The 20,428-nt window shown below is 44.5% G+C and overlaps 1 protein-coding gene across 17 annotated transcripts in view; it reads left to right on the plus strand.

The window, feature by feature from the left end:
* KCNAB2 (potassium voltage-gated channel subfamily A regulatory beta subunit 2) overlaps nt 1-20,428 on the plus strand; it is a 108,186-nt gene that overhangs the window by 28,457 nt on the left and 59,301 nt on the right. For 6 of the 17 annotated variants that reach the window (XM_037881246.2, XM_037881244.2, XM_037881247.2 and 3 more), the window contains exons 2-3: nt 14,132-14,251; nt 14,902-14,943. In XM_037881246.2, the coding sequence (XP_037737174.1) occupies nt 14,175-14,251; nt 14,902-14,943 (119 nt within the window). In that variant the 5' untranslated portion in view covers nt 14,132-14,174. Of the gene's footprint in view, nt 1-842; nt 943-5,975; nt 6,061-12,985; nt 13,160-14,131; nt 14,252-14,901; nt 14,944-20,428 lie in introns of those variants that run through there. The other 11 variants (XM_043531820.1, XM_037881248.2, XM_043531819.1 and 8 more) reach the window with 6 other exon arrangements.

Here is a 20,428-nt window from a genome sequence, read left to right on the forward strand (position 1 = left end):
AGTAGAACCTCAGAGTTACGAACACCTCGGGAATGGAAGTTGTTCGTAACTCGCAACAAAACGTTAGGGTGGTTCTTTCACAAGTTCACAACTGCACAGTGACTTAATACAGCTCTGAAACTTCCTGTGCAGAAGAAAAATGCTGCTTTCCATTTATTTTTAGTAGTTTATGTTTAACACCGCACTGTATTGTATTTCCCTTTCTTTTTTTGGTCTCTGCTGCTCGTAACTCTGGTGTTTGTAACTCTGAGGTTCCTCTGTATTTTTGTCTCCAGAAAAGTGTGACAGACCTGTGTAAGCTTTTTGAAAAGCAAAGGTGTGTGAAAGAGTCCTTCGCCTCCTTTCCGCGAAGGCTTTTAGATGCATCGCTCTGCATAAGAACAGCTTTCCCAGTATTTCCATGCATTAGCCCAGGGAAATTAATACAATAACTCTAACTCGAACGGATTTTCAGCTAAGCCTTTCAGACTGATGAAACTGAAACTGGTTATAATGGTTTTAAGCCGGCTGAAGAGAAATATAAAATGACTGGGTCAGAAGAGGCAAGTGATTTTTGGCAGTCATTTTGATCTACAGAGAACCCTGAGTCACATAAAAATAAAGGAAGAATACAATTTGTCTTTAAGAGAGCAGAGACCCCAGCATGCCAGACTGATGGGAGCAATTGGGGGCATTATTCACAGAAAATACCTTTTAGGGAAAATAATTGAAATAACACATATTATTATTTTTGGATGGAAGGGGGGGAGCGTGTGAAAGAACATGGGACTAAACAAATACACCAGCTGCTGCTGCGCATGTGCAGCGGTGGTGATTTAAATTGCGGCTAACGCTCCCTTGAGGTTTTCAAGACTGACGGGTGGATGGAGGTGTCTGAAGGGCAAGGGACAAGAGCACCGCTCTGAACCCTTGCTAGAAAATGAGTTTTCTGGAGCCAAAAAGGTGACATTTTGTGTCTGCTCATCCTCTGATGTCAGGGGAGTCTTTTCATTGACTCCATTGGGCTTTGCATCAGGCCCCAAGTTCAAGACCAAGGACAAAGGGCTACAATTTTAAAAAGATTTTATGGAAGATGGGGTTTTCCTTCCACTACTGGTGGATTGGGGGTGGAGGAGCAGAGGGAGGGAAATTGCCCATAATGTGCCTGCTGTATGAGGAATAGATAGGGGGGGACCTGTCTGGAGATTCATTGAGGAGCAGGGTAGTTAGAAGTTAGTTACTATGAAGCTAGTCAGCTGTACAGTCTGTTTATCATAGTGCTGCAGTTCCTATATCAAAGAAGTGGAAATAATTACAGTTAAGCAATGGAAACGAATCGGCCCCCACTGTAAGTAAATGTAGAGTTTAAAAGGAATAGAAAATAGGTGCATAGTAGACCTATTGACTCTTATCTCCTTTAAAGCAGCAGGCAGCAAACTGAGATTGCGAGGTAGCCAACCATGTTGACTCTTGCATGCATAAAAGAACACCATCCGCTTACAAACTGCACTTCTGCTGGTAAACGCTTTCCCAGGTTTCTGTTAGGAACTGCTGGATGAGATCGGACGCATGGTCCATCTAGCTCAGTATCCTGTCTCTGACAGAGACCAGTGCCAGATGTTCCAGAGGAAGGTATAAGAGCCCCCCCCACCTGGCATATATGGGATAATCTGTGCCCCCCATGTTGTCTCACTCAGGTTTCTGATAGTTAAAAATATCCCTGAAGCATGAGGTTTAAAATTTTTGTTAGAACTCTGAGTATTCTTGTTATCCTATAAGAGCCCCTTCTTGAATCTTCTGAAGTTTTTGGCTTCAGTGACATCCTGTGTTGGTGAGTTCCACGGGCTAATTTTGCATTGTGTGAAAAACTGTTTCCTTTTATTAGTTTCAAATTTGCCATGTTTTAATTTCCTGGAGTATCCCCATGTTTCTGTGCTATGAGACAGGGAGAACCGAAGCTCCTGATCTACTTTCTCTATAACTTTCATTATTTGTATATTTTTATAATAGCCCTTCTTATTCATTTCCTTTCCAAGGTAAACAATCCCAGTCTTTTCAATTTATCTTCATTATGTAAGTTTTTTTTCATGGTCCTCATCATTATCATTGCCAAAATAGGATGAAATTTAATAGTGAAAAGTGCAAGGTCATGCATTTAGGGATTAATAACAAGAATTTTAGTTATAAGCCGGGGACACATCACTTGGAAGTAACAGAGGAGGAGAAGGACCTCGGAGTGTTGGTTGATCACAGGATGACTATGAGCCACCAATGTGATTTTGCCGTGAAAAAAGCTAATGCGGTCTTGGGATGCATTAGGTGAGCTATTTCCAGTAGAGGTAAGGAGGTGTTAGTACCGTTATACAAGGCACTGGTGAGACCTCATCTGGAATACTGTGTGCAGTTCTGGTCTCCCATGTTTAAGAAAGATGAATTCAAACTGGAACAGGTACAGAGAAGGGCTACTAGGATGATCCGAGAAATGGAAAACCTGTCTTATGAGAGGAGACTCAAAGAGCTTGGCTTGTTTTGCCTAACCAAAAGAAGGCTAAGGGGAGTTACGATTGCTCGCTGTAAATATATTAGAGGGATAAATACCGGAGAGGGAGAGGAATTATTTAAGCTCAGTACCAATGTGGACACAAGAACAAATGGATATAAACTGGCCATCAGGAAGTTTAGACTTTAAATTAGATGAAGGTTTCTAACCATCAGAGGAGTGAAGTTCTGGAACAGCCTTCCAAGGGAAGCAGTGGGGGCAAAAGACCTATCTGGCTTCAAGTCTAAGCTTGATAAGTTTATGGAAGGGATGATATGATGTAATAGCCCAATTTTGGCAATTAATTGATCTTCAGCTATTTGCAGTAGGTATGCCCAATGGCCTGTGATGAGATGTTAGATGGGGTGGGATCTGAATTACTACAGAGAATTCTTTCCTGGGTGTCTGGCTGGTGAGTCTTGCCCACCTGCTCAGGGTTCAGCTGATCGCCATATTTGGGGTCGGGAAGGAATTTTCCTCCAGGGCAGATTGGAAGAGGCCCTGGGGTTTTTTCACCTTCCCCTGCAGCGTGGGGCACGGGTCACTTGCTGGAGGATTCTCTGTACCTCAAAGTCTTTAAACCGTGATTTGAGGACTTCAGTAGCTCAGACATAGGTTAGGGGTTTGTTACAGGAGTGGGTGGGTGAGATTCTGTGGCCTGCGTTGTGCAGGAGGGCAGACTACACGATCATAATGGTCCCTTCTGACCTTAAAATCTATGATTCTATGATCATTTGCCCTTCTCTGAACCCCCCTCCCCGGGGCCATTTCGAGATGGTGTGACCAGTAGTTCACATTCTATTCCAGTTGTTCTCGTGAACACTAAGATTCCAGTAACTGAAAGAGAGCAAAGAAAAATTCTTTATTTCTTCGGTCTGCTTCCTTTGTGCATTCGACAGCACTTTGTAGAGTCAATTTCCCCATTTCCCCTGTATCATGTAGTATTTCCTGTCATGTGGGCCAAATTCTTCTCTCGTTTATACAAGTGTGCGTCTCCTATTACTTTACTGGCTTCATCGGGATGGCTCTGGATTTACACAAGTGTTTCTGAGAGAATTGGGCCCATTATGTGGGTCTTTCACTCAACAAAACAGGGGAGAAGAAAACATTTAAAGATAGGAATACGCCATAAAACCACAACCCTTGGCAGGGCGCTAAAAGACCTGGGCGGTATCTGAAATGACTTTGAACTCAGCTGACTTGGTTTCAAGTTGACAGTGCTCCTTTTTCATTTGCCAACCTGATCTCCGCAAGGCACTTTACAGACCCCTTGTTGCACGCTGCATTCCTTGTGAAAATAACAAAAATCGCCCTGAATTTTAATCACTTATGTAACTATCGGAGATCGAGGAAAACTGGTGTGTTCAGTTGCACTCACAACAGTGTCTGATTGGAGGGAGTGTTGCACTGGAGCAAACTATACTGTTTCTGCAGCAAGTGTTTCTCCCCCACCCGCCATTCCCACCGCTGGTTCAGGTGGCTGGTCTGAGCCATCACTCTATGACAAAGTCTGTGTTCTCCTCTGGTGACAATGCTCTAATGCGCTTTCTGCCATCCTGGTCAGTGGTCTGTGGGAGACCTCATTTAAAATATCAGGAGATTTGAATCTGTGTGGGATAAAAGCAGTGGGGAACAAGAGAAGTCCAAGGATAATCAGGATTATGTTGAGGCCTGATAAACTGGAGGTTTCCCTCCTCCCCAGCCTGAAAGTCCCTCTCTAAGTGACATTGAGAGAGTGTTATCAAGGTTTTGTGCTAAAAATTGGAACCGGAAGTAGGCCGTCCATCTCTCTCATCTTTTAATTATAAGCAGTGTCTCTTGCTGAGACACGGCCAATGGTTTTGCTTTACGTTTTACATCGCTGTCGCTCTCCCCAGAAATCTCCTTGAAATTGCACCTTGGCTGAGCCTTTGTTAATCTTTTTGTGCAGCAAATAACTTTGTTTGATCTGGTTGGGATAGAAACAAATTGCATTGGCTTGTGTAATGTCAGGCAAGCTTTTAAACCCAAGTGGTTTCTATTAAATGGGAAAAGCAGAATCATTCCCTCCTACCTATTCCTACCCCCGGCATCACAACAAAATAGCAGCTAGGCAGCTTCTTTTGAAGTGCTGTGTTGAAAATTGGAGGCATTTCTGTGCAGTGTTACTTGGCTGTGGGCTGCTTGGTAATATGACATGATGGTGCATTTCCCGACTTATAGTCCTACTATGTCAAACCAAAGAGATATTTCAGTGAATTTGCTAGTTCCTTTTTTAATATTAAGGCTGGTGTTCATAGAAAATTTTAAAAGTAACGGTGCATCCTGTGGTTTTGCTAGCTTTCTGTCTTGGTTATGGCAGCTGGATAGTTCAGTCGAGCTCTCTTGGCCAGCCTAATTGAAGAATTTTAATTTACTAGTAGTTTGGGAATGAGTTGTCACAAAAACAAAGGTAATCCCAAAGAAACTAAAATCACATTGAAAACCAAAGACTGCATCACCTGTTAAATTACACAGTAGCTAGAGCATAGCTGAAAAGAACCAGCCACAAACTATATAATAATTGTAAACCTCTCGTTTGCTGACGTGCAAATCAAAGTAACGTTGCTGCCTCAACTAAAACATCAAAGAAATGGAAGACCTCTTCCTAAAGGGTCGACCCCCAGACGTTCCTCGCCGTTCATTCCAGCATCACAGTCCTTTGCTGGATTACTACTTCTGCGTTTGTCTGAGGCTCCTTGACCAAGAATGCCTGGTCTGTCGAAGTTATCCAGCAGAAGGGTCTGCACCAATCTGATACCACCCCGTCTCAGTAGTCAGCAGCTTAGTCCTGGGTTGTTTATACCCCTTGTGAATGGGGGAGGTTAACTGGGATTTTTGCGTGGTGGACAAAAACAGTTGTTCTGCTGTCCTCAAATGGAAGTGCAGAGTTCTAAACCCAGAAGTTCCAGGCAGGATTTCACCTTCCTCCAGAATTTCATAGCCAAGGGGCCATCAATAGTCTTGCCCCCGCTACCCAAGGCCTGCTGGGTCGAAACCTCTCTACATTGGGTCCATCTGGTATTTCTCCCAGAGCTGCCTTAATGGTTGGAGCCAGCACAGCTCTGCCTTTCTCTTTTGGGAACAGGAAAGTGGGATGAACGGCAGCTGTTTGGGTCAGGGACCAATGAGCAGCATCCCCCTCAGGATGCTCTCTGGTGAAATAGGTCCCTTCTGTCACTGCATTGTCCAGTGGCACCTCGTGCTCCCTGTAGAGTTAAACTCATCCTGCATCTCTCACTGCAGTCAGCAGTCTGTGCCAGCTCGCTAGGAACAGTCACATCAGTGCCTGGCATTAAGACACAGGGAGACCCACAGCCCTCTGCGCATCCGCCTGCACCAGATTACTGACCTCTTCAGAGACTGCAGGGAATCACAGTGGTGTACTGAAAGGCATTTCTGCTCTCCTGCATCAGCACGTCTTGGTTTTTATCCCTAGGGAAGAGTCCTGGCATGTCTGTCAGGAGCACTCAGCCGCGTCCACCCTACCCATTTCACCGTCCCAGAGAGGTCAGTCGTGGGTGGTAAGTGTGTGACTTTCTGATGCTCGCAGTTACTGTATGGCTTGGTTTATGTGGCTTGGTACCGGTACTGGGTCCTCCAGGCAGGCTTGGAGGTTGCTGCAGAGCCTGAGTTAAGCATTCTTTGCTGTGTCTCTCCAGTGGCAGTGCTGGGATTTTGTCTGTCTGAGGTATCTATCCAGCTCCCATCACCACAGTGTTTGAACACCTTGCAGTCTGCAATGCATTTATCTTCACAACATCCCCTGGAGGCAGGGCAATGCCATTATCCACACTCTACCAGTTAGGAACTCAGGCACAGAGAGATGAAGTGACTTGCCCACGGTCACACAGGAAGTCTGTGGCAGAGCAGGGACTTGAACCCAGGTCTCCCAAGTTGTAGGAGGGTGCCTTCCTCTCTGGAAACAAAATGTGCATGAAGCTTTTCCATTTGTCATTTATTCCTCCAAACTCCTGCAACATCCGGCCCTCTTGTAGCATCCAGAGCTTGTGTCAATTGTTAGCTTTGTGTTTGTGATTGTTAAGCTGAAAAACCTGAGTCCCTAACATGTTTCTGTGGGTTTGGGAGAATGTGAATGTTATGAAAGGTGTGAGCCACTCGGCATGGATGTCAACTTGAGGTTATCAATTCTCTTTTGGCATGATCACTCAGCATGGCCAGGGAGTGTCTCAGGTTGCCACTTAGCACAGTTCTTCCATTTCTGCTTTCTTTTGTTAGCTTCCTGTGTCTTGTTTTAGGAGGCTGTGGCTCCCCCAGGTCTCGCTGAGAAACAGCTCATCTGGAAAGTTCATTTCACCCTCAGAACACCAGACACTTACAGTGTAGTGAACCAAGCACACCACTGGGTCAGAAACAGCTGATGGGTTTGGACATGGGCTTTTTAAATGTTATGACTATAAAATTAAGGGGCTTCTGGAGTGGCCAACAGAGAGGAATAGTGACGGACCTTACGCTGTTAACGCTGAAGGAAGGAGGAATTGGTTTGGTTGCTGTGCCTGCAGCACAAAGGATGTTTGAGGTTGCCGTTGTGAAATCATGCACTTTGGAACGGAAGAAGGAAACTGCCGTTGCCTTTCTGCAGGGTGCAGGCTGCTGTATGTAACTGGCTTTTTTTTTTTTTTTAATCAAAGAGTAGGTGAAACTGCTCAGGACTGATGGGACTGACCCAGCTGTGCGGGTGGGCCACATCTCCATGTCCGCCTGCGCAGCGTCAGTCCCAGCGCCGTGTAGTGCAGGGCAGTGGTCTAGGGAGGCTGGATCATCTAAATATCAAAACTCTAGGTAGGTTGCTTGTGTGTGGCCTTCCAGCTTCTCCTCTGTGACGGTGCAGACAGAGCTACTGGTGCATTGCTCACGACGCTTCCAGGGCTCAGGGCTCTCGTGGTTCAGTGCCAGTGGCTGACTAACCCCCCCACGTACAGTATCTTTGATAAAATGAAGACCCTCACGTATGCCGTTTTCACTTTACTTCTAAGAGGCATGTATGCTTGCATGCGTGCCTGCTTGCCTTTAGATGAGGTTAGGAGGATTTTCCTCTCATTAAGCTACAGTGTAGCTTTATAATAACCAGAAATGAACAAACTCTCTAGCTGCGAGTTTCAAAAAGGCTAAAGGAAATGAGGCACCCAATTCCCATAGATATTTCAATGAGAACTGGGTGACTAACTCTCATAGCCTATTTTGAAATTCCCAGCTTTGGCTGACTTCAGTCCCTCCCAAACTGGACCCCTCACTTGTGAAACATGTAACACGCTTTTGGACCCTGTAGAAACAGTTCACTTGATTCCCATTTTGCTTAGGAGGGAGGTGGGGGGAAACAGATTTTCTGGTGGAAAGTCAATGCAGCACTGGTACCATACGCAGGGCACTTGAGCTGTTGTGGGAGCTCTTATGTTCCTTTCAGCTAGGAAAGAAAAGCATGTGGTTTGTTGGGGCGGGTTGGTTTACATTGCAGGGGAGAAAGCGTTCGTGAACTCAGAGGAACTTTAGCAAACTTGCAGAACACAGTTTGAGGTTTGCAAAGCTTCAGCCTTGACAGGATTCACCCCTTTCCTAATAGTAACCAAAGAACATTGCTGCTGAGAAGTGGCCTAATGAAGCGAACAGTATCTCATATTCTCCTGTTTGCCTTTCTGCAAATACAGTGTCCATGGCTTTCTTTACTGGAGCCATACATTGGTTCATACAAAATCGGCTGTTGGCTGGGGAGGGAGGGAGGAAGGGAGGGAGGAAAGGAGGGAGGAAGGCGTTGAGGTTGAATCTCTTCCTTTATTTTTTTTTAATGAGCCAAGTGAGTCTATTTTTAGACTGCAGCTATCCACGTGCTCTAGACGTGTAGAATAAAAGACACGCAACTTGCAACACTCACTTAGACTCTGGGTTAACCAGTTAACCCCTCAGGATTCTCATCGTCTGACTAGGATAATGCCGACCACTTCCGACATTACTGGCTGTCCCATCTTGGAGTCCGGGTTCTACTCCCCTGTTCCCCATGCACACACCCAAGCATCTTAGGCCGTGTTTCATTTTAACATCCTCCTGGCACCCTCCATGCTTCCCACCAGTTATGAGCAGCTGTTTGCAGCCCTGGTTCTGTCTGCTCAGGTACTGTGTGCAAATGCTGCAACATGGGGTGCTTAAGAGAGAAACTGCCACCCCGTTTCCCATCCCTTCCCCCCTCCAAAGTCTCCGGCATCACTAGACTCCCCAACCTCTCCAGTCCCCATTAAGAGATGTGAGCTCCCTCTCTCCACTATTATTATGCAACAGTTCATTTGGGTGGGCTGTGCAGTGTTGCAGGGCTCTGTTGTTATTTCCCTGACTTGCTCCTGTTCTGAGCTCTGCAGGTTTGGTGCAGGGGCTGTAACTTGCACTCCGTTATTTTCAGCGTCATGTCTCTGGAGGGATTGGTTACTTGACTGATGCAGTTGATTTCTATTGGGTAGCACTGGCTGCAGAGCAGCTGGAAGTCCGTTCAGCATTCCAGTCAGGTCGGAGGTGTGTGTGTGTCTGGAATTCAGAGTTACTGAAGAAAGCTAGACCAGGATTCTGGAAATGTTTCATTTCCTATGTGGGATGAAATTGGCTAGTTGATTCCAGGGTAAAGGAATTTTTGTGGGGGAGAAAAGACTGCTTACTTTAAAAAATTAATGTGTATAAAAGAGCATTGAATTTTACTGTAACCCTGACCAGAGCTAGGAGAGGAGACTTGACAGCAGATGGCACTGGCTGGATACAGAATTAAAAGGCGACAGGCAGTTCTGCCCCCCAAAAAGTATTAAATTCAACAAACCTGTGCTTCCCTCTGATGAGCCCTGTGGAGGGATTTGAAGCAAGTGAGATAATGCAGGATGAACATATTAGCAAATTTGATTTCCTTTGGGCACTTTATTAAATTTCATTTCAAGGTATTTGAAGGGCAGGTTGAAGGGTGACTTATGTGGTCTGGCTCTGTGCTGGCTGCGTAGAAACCTATGAAAGAGAAGGTATTTGTTTCATGCCTTCAGCCCTGCATAGATTGCGGGTGTTTTATCGCCTTACGCACTTGGCTTCCTTTCCTCATTTTCTACCCCTGCTGTTCTGATGCACGGGCCAGCTTGCCCAGCCTTAAGGCCTCCATGCTTTGCTGTGTGGCTTCCGTCCAGAGCCAGCGGTCGGTGAGGTGTTGCTGTTTCTTGGCGTGGGGGAGAGGCTACTGTTCAGAGCTCTTTGGTTTCACTGGCAGGGAGGGGGAATGATGGTGAACTTCTCAGGTTGCCTGTTGACTAGTTAGAGCTTCATTCTCTTTGCACTGTGTGCCCTGGGTTGTGATATTCTCTTTCACTCTGACCTGCCTGTCCCACCTGGAGAAGGAGAGCAGGGACAGGGATGGGGAAGGAGGAGGCAATGGACCAGGCGACATCTCCTTACTCTGTTCTTCTGACGTGTAGTGTGAGCTCCCCCCCATCCCCAGTCACTCTGGGGGGCAAAGCGTAGTTTGTTCTTCAGTGACCTATTTTACAACATGCCCCTTTGGGTAGAGCATGTGTTTTACTACATTCCTGCCCGCCGTGCCTTGGGGAGAACCTGCTTGGCAGTTCCCTTGTGGTATTTTTGTTGTTCTGTTTTTAATGCTAACTTCATCGAATTGGAGAAAGACATAACGGTGTGAAGGACTCGTCGCAAGAGCAGTGGACTAGAATCGCGGAGCAGCCAGACTACACGTACACAAATGCACTCTTGCTACCGACCATCGCATCTGAGGGTTTATCTTTACATACAGGACAGCTCCTATTGGCATATTTAATCCACCTCCCTGAGAGGCCCCAGCTGTGTCAATGGGAGAAGCCTGTTGTCTGTGCAGGGGGTTAGGTGGGTATAAGTACATCGCTCACGGGTCTGGATTTTCCACACCCCTGAGCGACGTGGTTATAGAGAGATAGGGCTGTACTATGGACCTGGCCTCAGGCTGCTCTAGCTGTAGCCAAAGGAAATAACAGGTTTAAAAGGCAAAGGCAAAAGAAACCAAATATCATGTTTTTCTCCTCCCCCAGAATTGCTCATGACAAAGACATCCATTGTATAGGCTGGGGGTGGAGGGACATGGTTACAAGGGCAGAGAGGACCCAAAGCCTCTGACCTGGGAAACATTTACATATGTGCCTACAGCTTTGTCTATATACACACTTGTCCCCGTGTAATTAGACCGGTTTATTTAAACCAGTACAAACCCCTGTGCGGATACTCCAATTTCAGTGTGAGTGGGCTTATTTTGGTTTATCTTGAACTTCTTCCTGATCAACTTAAGACCAAAATAAGCCTGGTTTAAACTAAGTGTCAACACAGCCTTTCACACTGGTTTCATTAAACCAATTTAAAATTACACCTTAAATTACAATAGTGCAACTCTGTGTGGGGGGGAAAATCTAGTAGATGAGTCTTTGCGGGGCCATGAAATGCCTTTTCTTTAAAAACCTCAGGTTTTCCTCTTCACATTTAATGGGTTGGCAAATCAGGTTAGCAGTATGCAGATAAGCACAGTTCCTGCTGGTACTTTTATAATCCCATTTCTCCAATCACACTATGTTTGCAGGAAAATCTGAAGTATTTTCTCTTCCGTCTAGCACGGAAACCTCCGCACTCGAATCTCTGGCTAGGAAAACGTTTTTAATGTTTCAGGCATCAAACTTCATAGACTTTAGTAAAGGGAAAGTGTGAAGAAACCTCCGACGCAGGGCAGAGCTTTGCTAACGCAACCTTCGCACTAGTCAGGACCCCGGTTGTCTCGTCTCTTCTCACTCTGCCTACCTCCATGTGGGTGAGGGATGGGGAATTTGAAGAGGGAGAGGGTGAATCCTTGTGGAACTGCTCTGTTTCTGTTTCATCTGCTGCCCTCTGGCTGTCTCGCTGTTTCAGTACAGCTCTTGAGCATCAAGAGTACCATCTCCATTCTGTAGGAGCTATTCTTCAGGCCCCATCTGTATTCCCCTTCCCACCCCTCCCTACCCTGCACGTCGTTGTAACTTCCCCTCTGTGAGATTTAGAGATGGCCCTTTCATGACTTGTTTGTATTGTTGACTTTTGAAGAATCATTTCTGTGTTTATGGTGGAGTCAGGCATCTGTTGATTTAAACTGGCATTTAATGACTTTGAAACAATATGGGAATGGAGCAGTACAATGCAATGCTCAGTTACTCGTAAGTACAGACCCCCACACGCAAGGCCCATGTGTTTAATGGGGCAGGGCTGTTTCCCTGACTGTAAACGAACTACGCAACTGAGAACTCTGCCTTTGAATGGTATTGTTCTGCAGTTTGGTTTCTCTGAATTTGCTGGTTGGTATTCTTGGGTATTTTCTGGAATTCTGGCTGGTTAAAAAACAGGGAAACATAAGGCTGGAGCTTCAAACTCCACCATAGTAGCTATGACCATCCTTTGGAAGCAGGCTGCTATTTTTCATCCACAGATTTGCACTTGTCCTGATTCATGGAGATGCATGATGCTGTTGTCTGGGTTGACTGATAGCGTGAAGTGCCTACTCCAGGTGTGAGTTATAGGTCACAGATGATGATGAACTGCTTCAAAATGATTCCTGAGTTATGAACTCAGAGGCTTCAAGAATCATATGGAGCATGTTGCAGGAGGGATTGAGATGGAGTTTGCTGCTCTAGTTTTGTTCACTTTCTGTGTTCTGTTCTAGTCTATATGGATACTTATACTGTGCCCAACACCATGGTACCCAAGCACCTTCTAATAGTGCAATAAGCAACGTGATCGCACATCCGTTCATGTGGTTTGTTCTCTCATCCTCTCATAGTTGGTACATAGTTTATGCCATTTAAGATGTGGCAGTTCATACTGTATGTTTGCCAATCCAGTTGTTAGGTGCTCAGCATAGCTTTGGGTGCTAGATAATTAACAAGAAAACATCTCGATTTGGCTTGTTCCACAGCTGCAGATGACCTAGGCACAAAGTTACAGCAGCTTCTTCAGTTGTCACTTGGTTGTGCTTAATTTTTGTGCAACTAATAATCCACAGTCCTGCTAAAGATGAAAAAAATTTGCATGTACATATGTGTGTTTCAAGCAAGGTGTAAGATCCAAAATCAGTAACAGAGCCTCTGCGAATTTAGGCTGCGATTTCTGAAAGCTGCCTGAAGGAATGAGTGACCCCCTTCCCCTGACTTTCAGTAGGAGTTGGGCTAGAGAAGTTAAGCACCTTTTGAAACCCCTAGCATTAAAGTATAAATACAAATCTGTTCTTCCTTATCAATAGTCTAGTGTCGTGGGCACTTGGACATTTACATAGTTTGACCTTGAAGTATCTAAAGCATCTATGTTTATATAAAGTTTCCTGAGTTCTGGCATAGTTCTGATGAGAAGGGATATACCTAGAGTTTCTTGAGACCTGTCTGCACGTTTTCCCACTGTTGCTGATGTCTGTTCTCTCTGGCAGGGACGACATCAGGGCAGTCCTAGTGTCGATGGGATCACAGCTGCTGGTGGCATGTCATCTAACTATTAAGTGCAATTTCAACCCTTGTACTTAAAATGCCTCTGCCACTTGAAATAGTGGTCGCCCTGTGTCTAAAAGGATATAGCAGAAATAGGAGGCACTGACAGGTAATGAGAGTGACGAGAGGGTGGAAAGTTTTCCAGATGAAGAGAGATCAATACAGTTCAGATTCATCAGTTTAAAGAGGAGATGAGCAAGGGGGGACGACAAGATAGGGGTATAGAAATGAAACATTGGATACCCCTAATTAGCCTTTCTTGGAATAGGAGAACAAGGGGACATTCAATGAAAGCGAACAGCAGAGAATTTAAAACCAATAAAAGGAAATACTCCTCTTCACAATTCATAATTAACCTGTGGATCTCATTGCCACAGTATGTCATTGACGTGTTTGCTGAGCAGCATTCAGAAGAAATTTGACGTGTACATGGATAATGAGAACAAACTCAGCAGGATTTTTAAAATCATGCAATTTATGTGAAAAGTATGTAACCTCTCCTGACTCAGGACATAACCCCCAGCTGAGTGGGGGTCAGGATGAGATGTCCCCCATTGGGAGGTTATTCCATAATTATCTTCCACTCTGCAGCGTCTGGTACTAGCAATAGACCAACGGTAGTGGTTCTCAGACTTTTGTACTGGTGACCCCTTTCACCTAGCAGCCTCTGAGTGCGACCCCGCCATATAAATTAAAAACACTTTTTATATATTTAACACCATTATAAATGCTGGAGACAAAGCAGGGTGTGGAGTGGAGGCTGACATCTCACGACCCCCTCCCCCCCACGTAATAACCTTGCAACCCCCTCAAGGGTCCCAGCCCCCAGTTTGAGAGCTCCTAACCTATGGTCTCATGGCCATCCGTATTATTCCCAGAGGTGGTGATCTGCCTGATAGCTCATGGTTAATTAGTGGTAGAGGCAGGATTAGAACCCAGAGTCCTGAGCCCCACATCAGCTCCAACCAGTGGGAATATTCCATGGTCACTGAGAGAAAGTAATGAGAGGAAACACAAAAATTCATGTGCTTTAAAAATTCAATTTATTCTGGTTGTAACTTTTTATTCTATATCTTTTTAGAAGGTAAAAAAGAAAACGGAGCTTGAAAACTGAGGCTGGCTCGATGTATCCAGAATCTACCACTGACTCCCCTGCTCGACTCTCGCTAAGACAGACTGGCTCTCCAGGGATGATTTACAGGTGAGCCATGCGAGCGAGTTTATAGCTTCCCCGATGACCCAGAAGTTCTCTTTGTTACGGGGAGCACATGTTTTGCAGTTGTCGTGACCCTCTGAGGCAGCCACTATTCTATCCTAAAATCCAAACCTTGATTTTTGAAGATGCTTACAGAAAAGTCATTTCCAGAACTGTGCAAACACTGGATAGCATAAACAATATTTAAGCTTCCTTCTGAGATTTGGTGCCTGTTGTTTTAAGGAATGGGTCACTCATCAATTTCTTTTCAAATAATCTATTACATTTAAGGGTTTAAGAGTATGTTTTCTGTATTTCGCTTTATTTTTTAACATTGAATGACATTCTGTTGAATCAGGTGAGCCAGAGTCCGCTCGCGCACGTGCCTTGCACAGATTTTGTGCCCATAATTCTTTCCCTCACTTGGTGGCATTGTTGTCAAGCTTACACAGAGCTTTTCAGCTCCTCCTAGTGAAGAGAAACTGTGCAGACATTAAACCCTTATAGAGACTTTGATGGAGATGAACCGAACGGGTTTGCTAGAGCACAAAGATCATTGCAGGATGAACTGAGACTGAGCTTTCTGTTTCTGGCACTTCCCAGTTGTTAATGCGATTTGTGGAATATTTCTTCTTTCTTTCCCTTGCTGTCGGAAGTGCTCGGTACGGGAGTCCCAAACGACAGCTCCAGTTCTACAGGTAACAGAGTCTGTTATTTTTTTATAAAAAATGGGACTGAAAAGTAGTGATGGGTATAATTACGGAAGGGCACGTTTCAGAAGGGGTCTCAACCCGTCATACACCAGGATATGTTATGTATCATCAACCTCAGCAGGTGTTGGCTCTGGCAGCCTGAAGGGAATTGTTATCCGCACAAAATTCTCTGTCACTTGCGCACTCTAGGCACCCACCTCTACCTAGTTCCTAGGGCTCAAGACGTAACCCTCTTAATTTAGGCACCCACCGTCAACCTGTTCCTAGGGCTCAGGTGTAACCCTCTTAATTAAGCACTCTAACTTTACCCCTACGTGGGCTCTACTCCTCTGGGCTCTACTCCCCTGGACTTTGAGCAAACTCCCATTCCCTGTGGACTCGGGGCTTAATCTTTTGTGGGTTTAAGGGGTCTTTTACCAGTGAAAGAGCCTTACATAGTAATATCCTACTTACCCGCTGTTTATTAACAATCACCAAAACAGAATGCACACGCTACACGTACAATGCTTACCACTCCCAATAAGACTGTTGAACTTTTCTTGATGGCCAGTCAGGATCAGGTCCATCTCGGGGACTCCAGTTTCTGCAGGGTGTCATTGGCAGGGTGTTGAGGTCTGGCACCTCTGTTCTTGGGGCTATGTCCTGGAGTTGGTTCCCAAAGAACTTCCTCTTGGACCCCAGTTTATATAGTGAAACTTGACTCCTGCTTAACAGCATCTTAACCAATCATTTTAGTAAAATTTTACTAACCAATCCTAACATATTGTAACAAAATTCTCTAACCAATCAGAGCCCGCCACCTTAATTAATTTACACCTAGCAAAATTAATTGTGTTACAGACAGAAACAATCAAAGAACCAGACAGAGACCATACAGACAAACAATAAGGAAGTGGGGACCATAAAGATAAAATAGTAAAGAAATGAGGATTTCACAACCACAGCTACTGATAAGTGATTTCTTGCCTGACAGGATGCTATCAAACTAAGTTTTCTTTAACCATTTTAAGACCTGTTTCTTAGTCTGGTGATAGTGGGTGATATTAGGACAGGATCTCCTTCTTATTGGCCCGATATTACAGTGTTTTAATGTAATTTAGATGGAATGTGAGAATGCGACTTCCTGCTTCTTAATATGGCAGCAGACAAAGGTCTTAGGCCTTACCATATGGCTACAGGAAAAGGCCTTATCCTTACAGAATGGAAAAGTTAGAAGATCAGCTCTGCAATTCAAATTCAGCCAGCTACTTGCACGGTCCTTGTTTTCATGCTTGTGCTGCAGAAGTATGTATATTGTTCAGCTTGTGAAAATTAACCTGTACAGATTAGCTGAACTATCGTTTAAATTACTGAGATGGCTGCATTTAATTTAATCCTAGGCAAAATAAGAAGTGTGTGTGCGCGTGCGCAATTTGTTTACAATAATTTAGCAAAGTGTGAAGTGCTTTTGGATGGCAGTGTGTTGGAAATCCGAAGAATTGCCAGATCAGAAATGGCAATGATCAAAATAAAAAACCCAGGACAGTCTAGTGTACAAATTTGGTTACAACTCCATCCCATCCTTGTTGAGAGAGAAAGAGAGACTTGACCTTTTCACATACATTATTACGCTGGCCAGAAGGGACAGTACCATCTTACGTTTATTGGCTAAGATTAGTGACTAGTGATTTTTGGTGCCTCCGTTTTTGGGTGACCAGCTTGAGACCCCTTAAAGGGGCCTGATTCCCTGACATGGGAGCTTAGCTCTTTCTGAAAATCAAGCTCCTTTTAAAGTATTACTAGTTGGATATGTAAAAATGGAGTTGTCCAAATTGGCGAGTCACTTCTGAAAACTTTGGCCTGCAGAGCCAGAGGTACAGCCTGTGGCACATAATAAATTTGTCACTTCTCTGAGACATGGGATGAGGGTTGGGGGAGATTAGGAGCCTGGTGGGGAGCTCCGTAGCCAAAATGTTAGTCTGTGGTGTGTTGATCATCCAATGAAATATATGTTTACGTTGACTCAGCCGTTCAAGTAGAGTGTCCAGATGTCCTGATTTTGGGGTCTTTTTCTTATATGGGCTCCTATTATCCCCATCCCGATTTTTCACATTTGCTGTCTGGCCACCCTACATTCAAGGGAGCCTAGAATCTGGGTGTAGCAGAGTGCAGCCGTGGCTCTTTCAGCTAAGATAATGGAGCAATCTCCATTCTGGCACTCGGAACCCATTGCATACTAAGGGGACCATATTTTCAAAATCAGAAATGGGGATACTTGTGTCCTGACGTCTTCGGGTCAAAAATAGTCGTACAGGATACAAGAGTGTGGTGGTGTCAATACTCCTGTCTTTTCACTCAGCTACAACACACGCATATTTCTCAGGGTGAGGCTGCTACACAACTGAGAGGATGTGTTGGCAAAACCCAGACCTACTTGTTTTTCCCCAGAGCTCTTGTCCAGGCCCTGTTAATCTGGATAAGTGCATTAAGAGAAACACCATTACCTTGGGTCTAAGACGAAATAATTTTTCTTCTTCCTTTTACTGTCTAAAATCGAAGGAACCATTTACCCCCTACAAACACCGTGTTAATGGAGTGCTGGAAACTATTTGAACATTGCTGGAGGCTTAAGTTAATGATGTAACAGTACAGCAAATTGCTGAACCAATCACTGGTCCAGACACAAGTGTGGATGATAAGGAAGTATGAGGCTGCTTTTGGCACTCTAGCCCAAATCTGCACACTTCTTCGTTAATTGATGTTCTCAGCTTACACATACATAAAGCCACATGAATGAAACAGAATAAGTATTGTAACAGAAGGGGGATGGGGCAAGAGAGGGGGAAAGGTAAGATTATAAAAGAGGGAGAAGTGTCTTAAACCACTGGCAGAGTAATAGTTTTCATGATGTTCCTGTTTTTGCAGCATTAACACTGTCATAACATTTTATCCTCATGCATTCCTAGATATGTAGTTAGTGATCACTCAGCTACACTGACTCTACATCAATATGCAAAGCAATGATTAAATAGCTCATTAAAGCAAAACGACTAATCACTAATGCTGCACAAATAATGGAAATACTTTTCAGTTAATATTTATTACCTTGAGCAATCAACAGGTGGTTTATGGACATGTGGGGAATTCTAGGCATGGAAGAAATCTAAAGAACAATTCAGATGAGTTGTTTGGCACATGGTCAGTATTAGTAATGGCCACTTATTAGTACCACTGAAAAGAGAGGATGGATTAAAAAGTTAAAACTCCTCATGCGCTTTTCTCCTTAATAGGATCTCATGGACTCCCACTGGCTTTGCTTGACATGTGCTCTCTTCAGGTGTGACTCCGCACCACAGACATCAAAGGGTGATTTACCATCGACGTTCTATTGCCCCCGATCCTGCAAATGCTTCCTAACCTGTTTAAGTACGAGACAGTCCCTTAAGGATCAGGGGGACTGTGCCAGGGCTTGAAGCTACATGTGAGCATGTTTGCAGAGTCAGAGCTTTATAAATGTTCTTTTTCTCTTTATTTTATTAGTGTATTTGGTGGCTTTATGTTCGCCATTTAGCAGTGACCCGTGTGCCCGAACATATCATAATGTAAGGCTATGTGTAAACGCTCAAAGCAGACAATTCAAAAGACAAGGTAATGCCTCTTGGGAACTTCGTAGAAATCTATTATTGTTTTCACTTTCTAGTAACCTATAAGCACTGAGCAGACCTGGGCCCAGTGTAGGTTACTTTTGGCCATGTAACTAGCCATTCAAAATGCTCCATGAGAGCACCGCTGGCCTGATCTGTGGCCCAGTTCAAGTCCTTTTCTGCCACTGCAGCGGTCCCAAAGGGCTGGAAAGTGTAACTGGCCAGCTAATGGCTCCCCTGGTGAGGTAGAATCTTTGGATGGCATAGAGTGCCCTGTGCCATGCTGTTACAGCCGTGGGGTAGGAAGTGCATTGTGGGGGGTGGCATCCCTCTGGCAATCCGCAGCTACTCTAATGGCAGGTGGCAGTGACTGTGGCAGGTGGGAGTGAATTGGAACAGCCACAATGTTGCTCTAACTTGCACTGGGTTCTGGCCAGCCACGGGATCCAGGTTGTCCGAATGCCCCCTCAAACTCCATCCCCTAGTGCTGAGATGAGCACGATTTAGTTAAACTTCAGTATTGGGCCCCATAAACTCTGCATTTCCTCCTGACTTTTGAGTGTGTAAAAGGTGACCCTGACGTTTTTTGTGTTTGATTCCCCCCTCACCCTTAAATCTCTCTCCTGAGTTCACTGTGCACTTCCACAGCCACTTGGTCAAAAAAAAGTATTCAACTCCACAGTGAAAATAACCGTTTAGACACCTCACCTGCCTAGCTCACGGCTGTTGTGTATTTGTGATTCCACGGCCTCACTAAATAGTGTTGGAATTCTGAACGTAGTGGAAATGTCACATGGCCCTGTGCAGAACTGATTCTCCCGTCAGTATGCTGCTTCTCTAGCAATCTCGGAGAACTACGAACCTAGTAGTTCCATGGTATGCATCCTATGAAGTGAGCTGTAGCTCACGAAAGCTGATGCTCAAGTAAATTTGTTAGTCTCTAAGGTGCCACAAGTCCTCCTTTTCTTCTTACTAACCTAGTGAGTCTCAATTTGTAGTTTTTAGTCATTTTTTGGTTTACATCCAAATAGTCTTATTCTTTCTGCTGTAAAAAGTGTGTTTTGGTTTTTCTCCTTTTACCTGGGTGTGACTTAAAAGTGAGTCCATACATTTGGCCTGACAAACTCGCATCTGGGCTTAGACCAAGCATGGAAAACTTCTGCCAGTTAAGAGAACTTCTTTAGACATTGAGAATATTAGAAGGTTATAATGAAAGTCTCCATGAAACCTTTGCTTTCACAAATAGCAAGAGCTTTTAATATCTATCTGTGTATAATATAACTGTTCTTAGTATTTGTTTTCAAACAACGTACTGGAGAAAAGTTTTTACTTCAAACTGTTTGTCGTGGTGTCTGGAGTGGTTCATGACTGTGAATGCCAACCTCAGGGCAGACTATCAAAAAGCAGGGCAGACACCCCAACCTGGTGGTATGTTCTATAATTAGATTTCACCAACCCAGTAACAAATAGGAACTCCCGAAGCAGTGTGCCAGTCTTACCATGGTATCACAGACAGTCCCCTCAGGCACTTCAGTCTATCTTGCCACTCAGGCAAGCTGGACTTAGCAATAAATCCATGAGTGCAGGGGACTGGACTAGATCCCGAGGTCCCTTCCAGTCCTATGATTCTATAAATGGTCACACCAAAAATCATTAAAGATTCAGGTCCCAAGAAACCAGTCACGTAACCCAAGTCAATCTGTACCTTAGAGCTCTCACCAAAGACAATGCTTGTAGCCAATCCAAGAGTAAACTAACAAAGGATTTTTTAACTAGGAAAAAGAAATGAGAGAATTATTTACAGGTTAAAATGGGCAATATATATGCACAAATAAGTTAGTCTGTGG

This window comes from Chelonia mydas, chromosome 18, assembly GCF_015237465.2.
Source record: "Chelonia mydas isolate rCheMyd1 chromosome 18, rCheMyd1.pri.v2, whole genome shotgun sequence".
Taxonomy (NCBI): Eukaryota; Metazoa; Chordata; order Testudines; family Cheloniidae; genus Chelonia; species Chelonia mydas.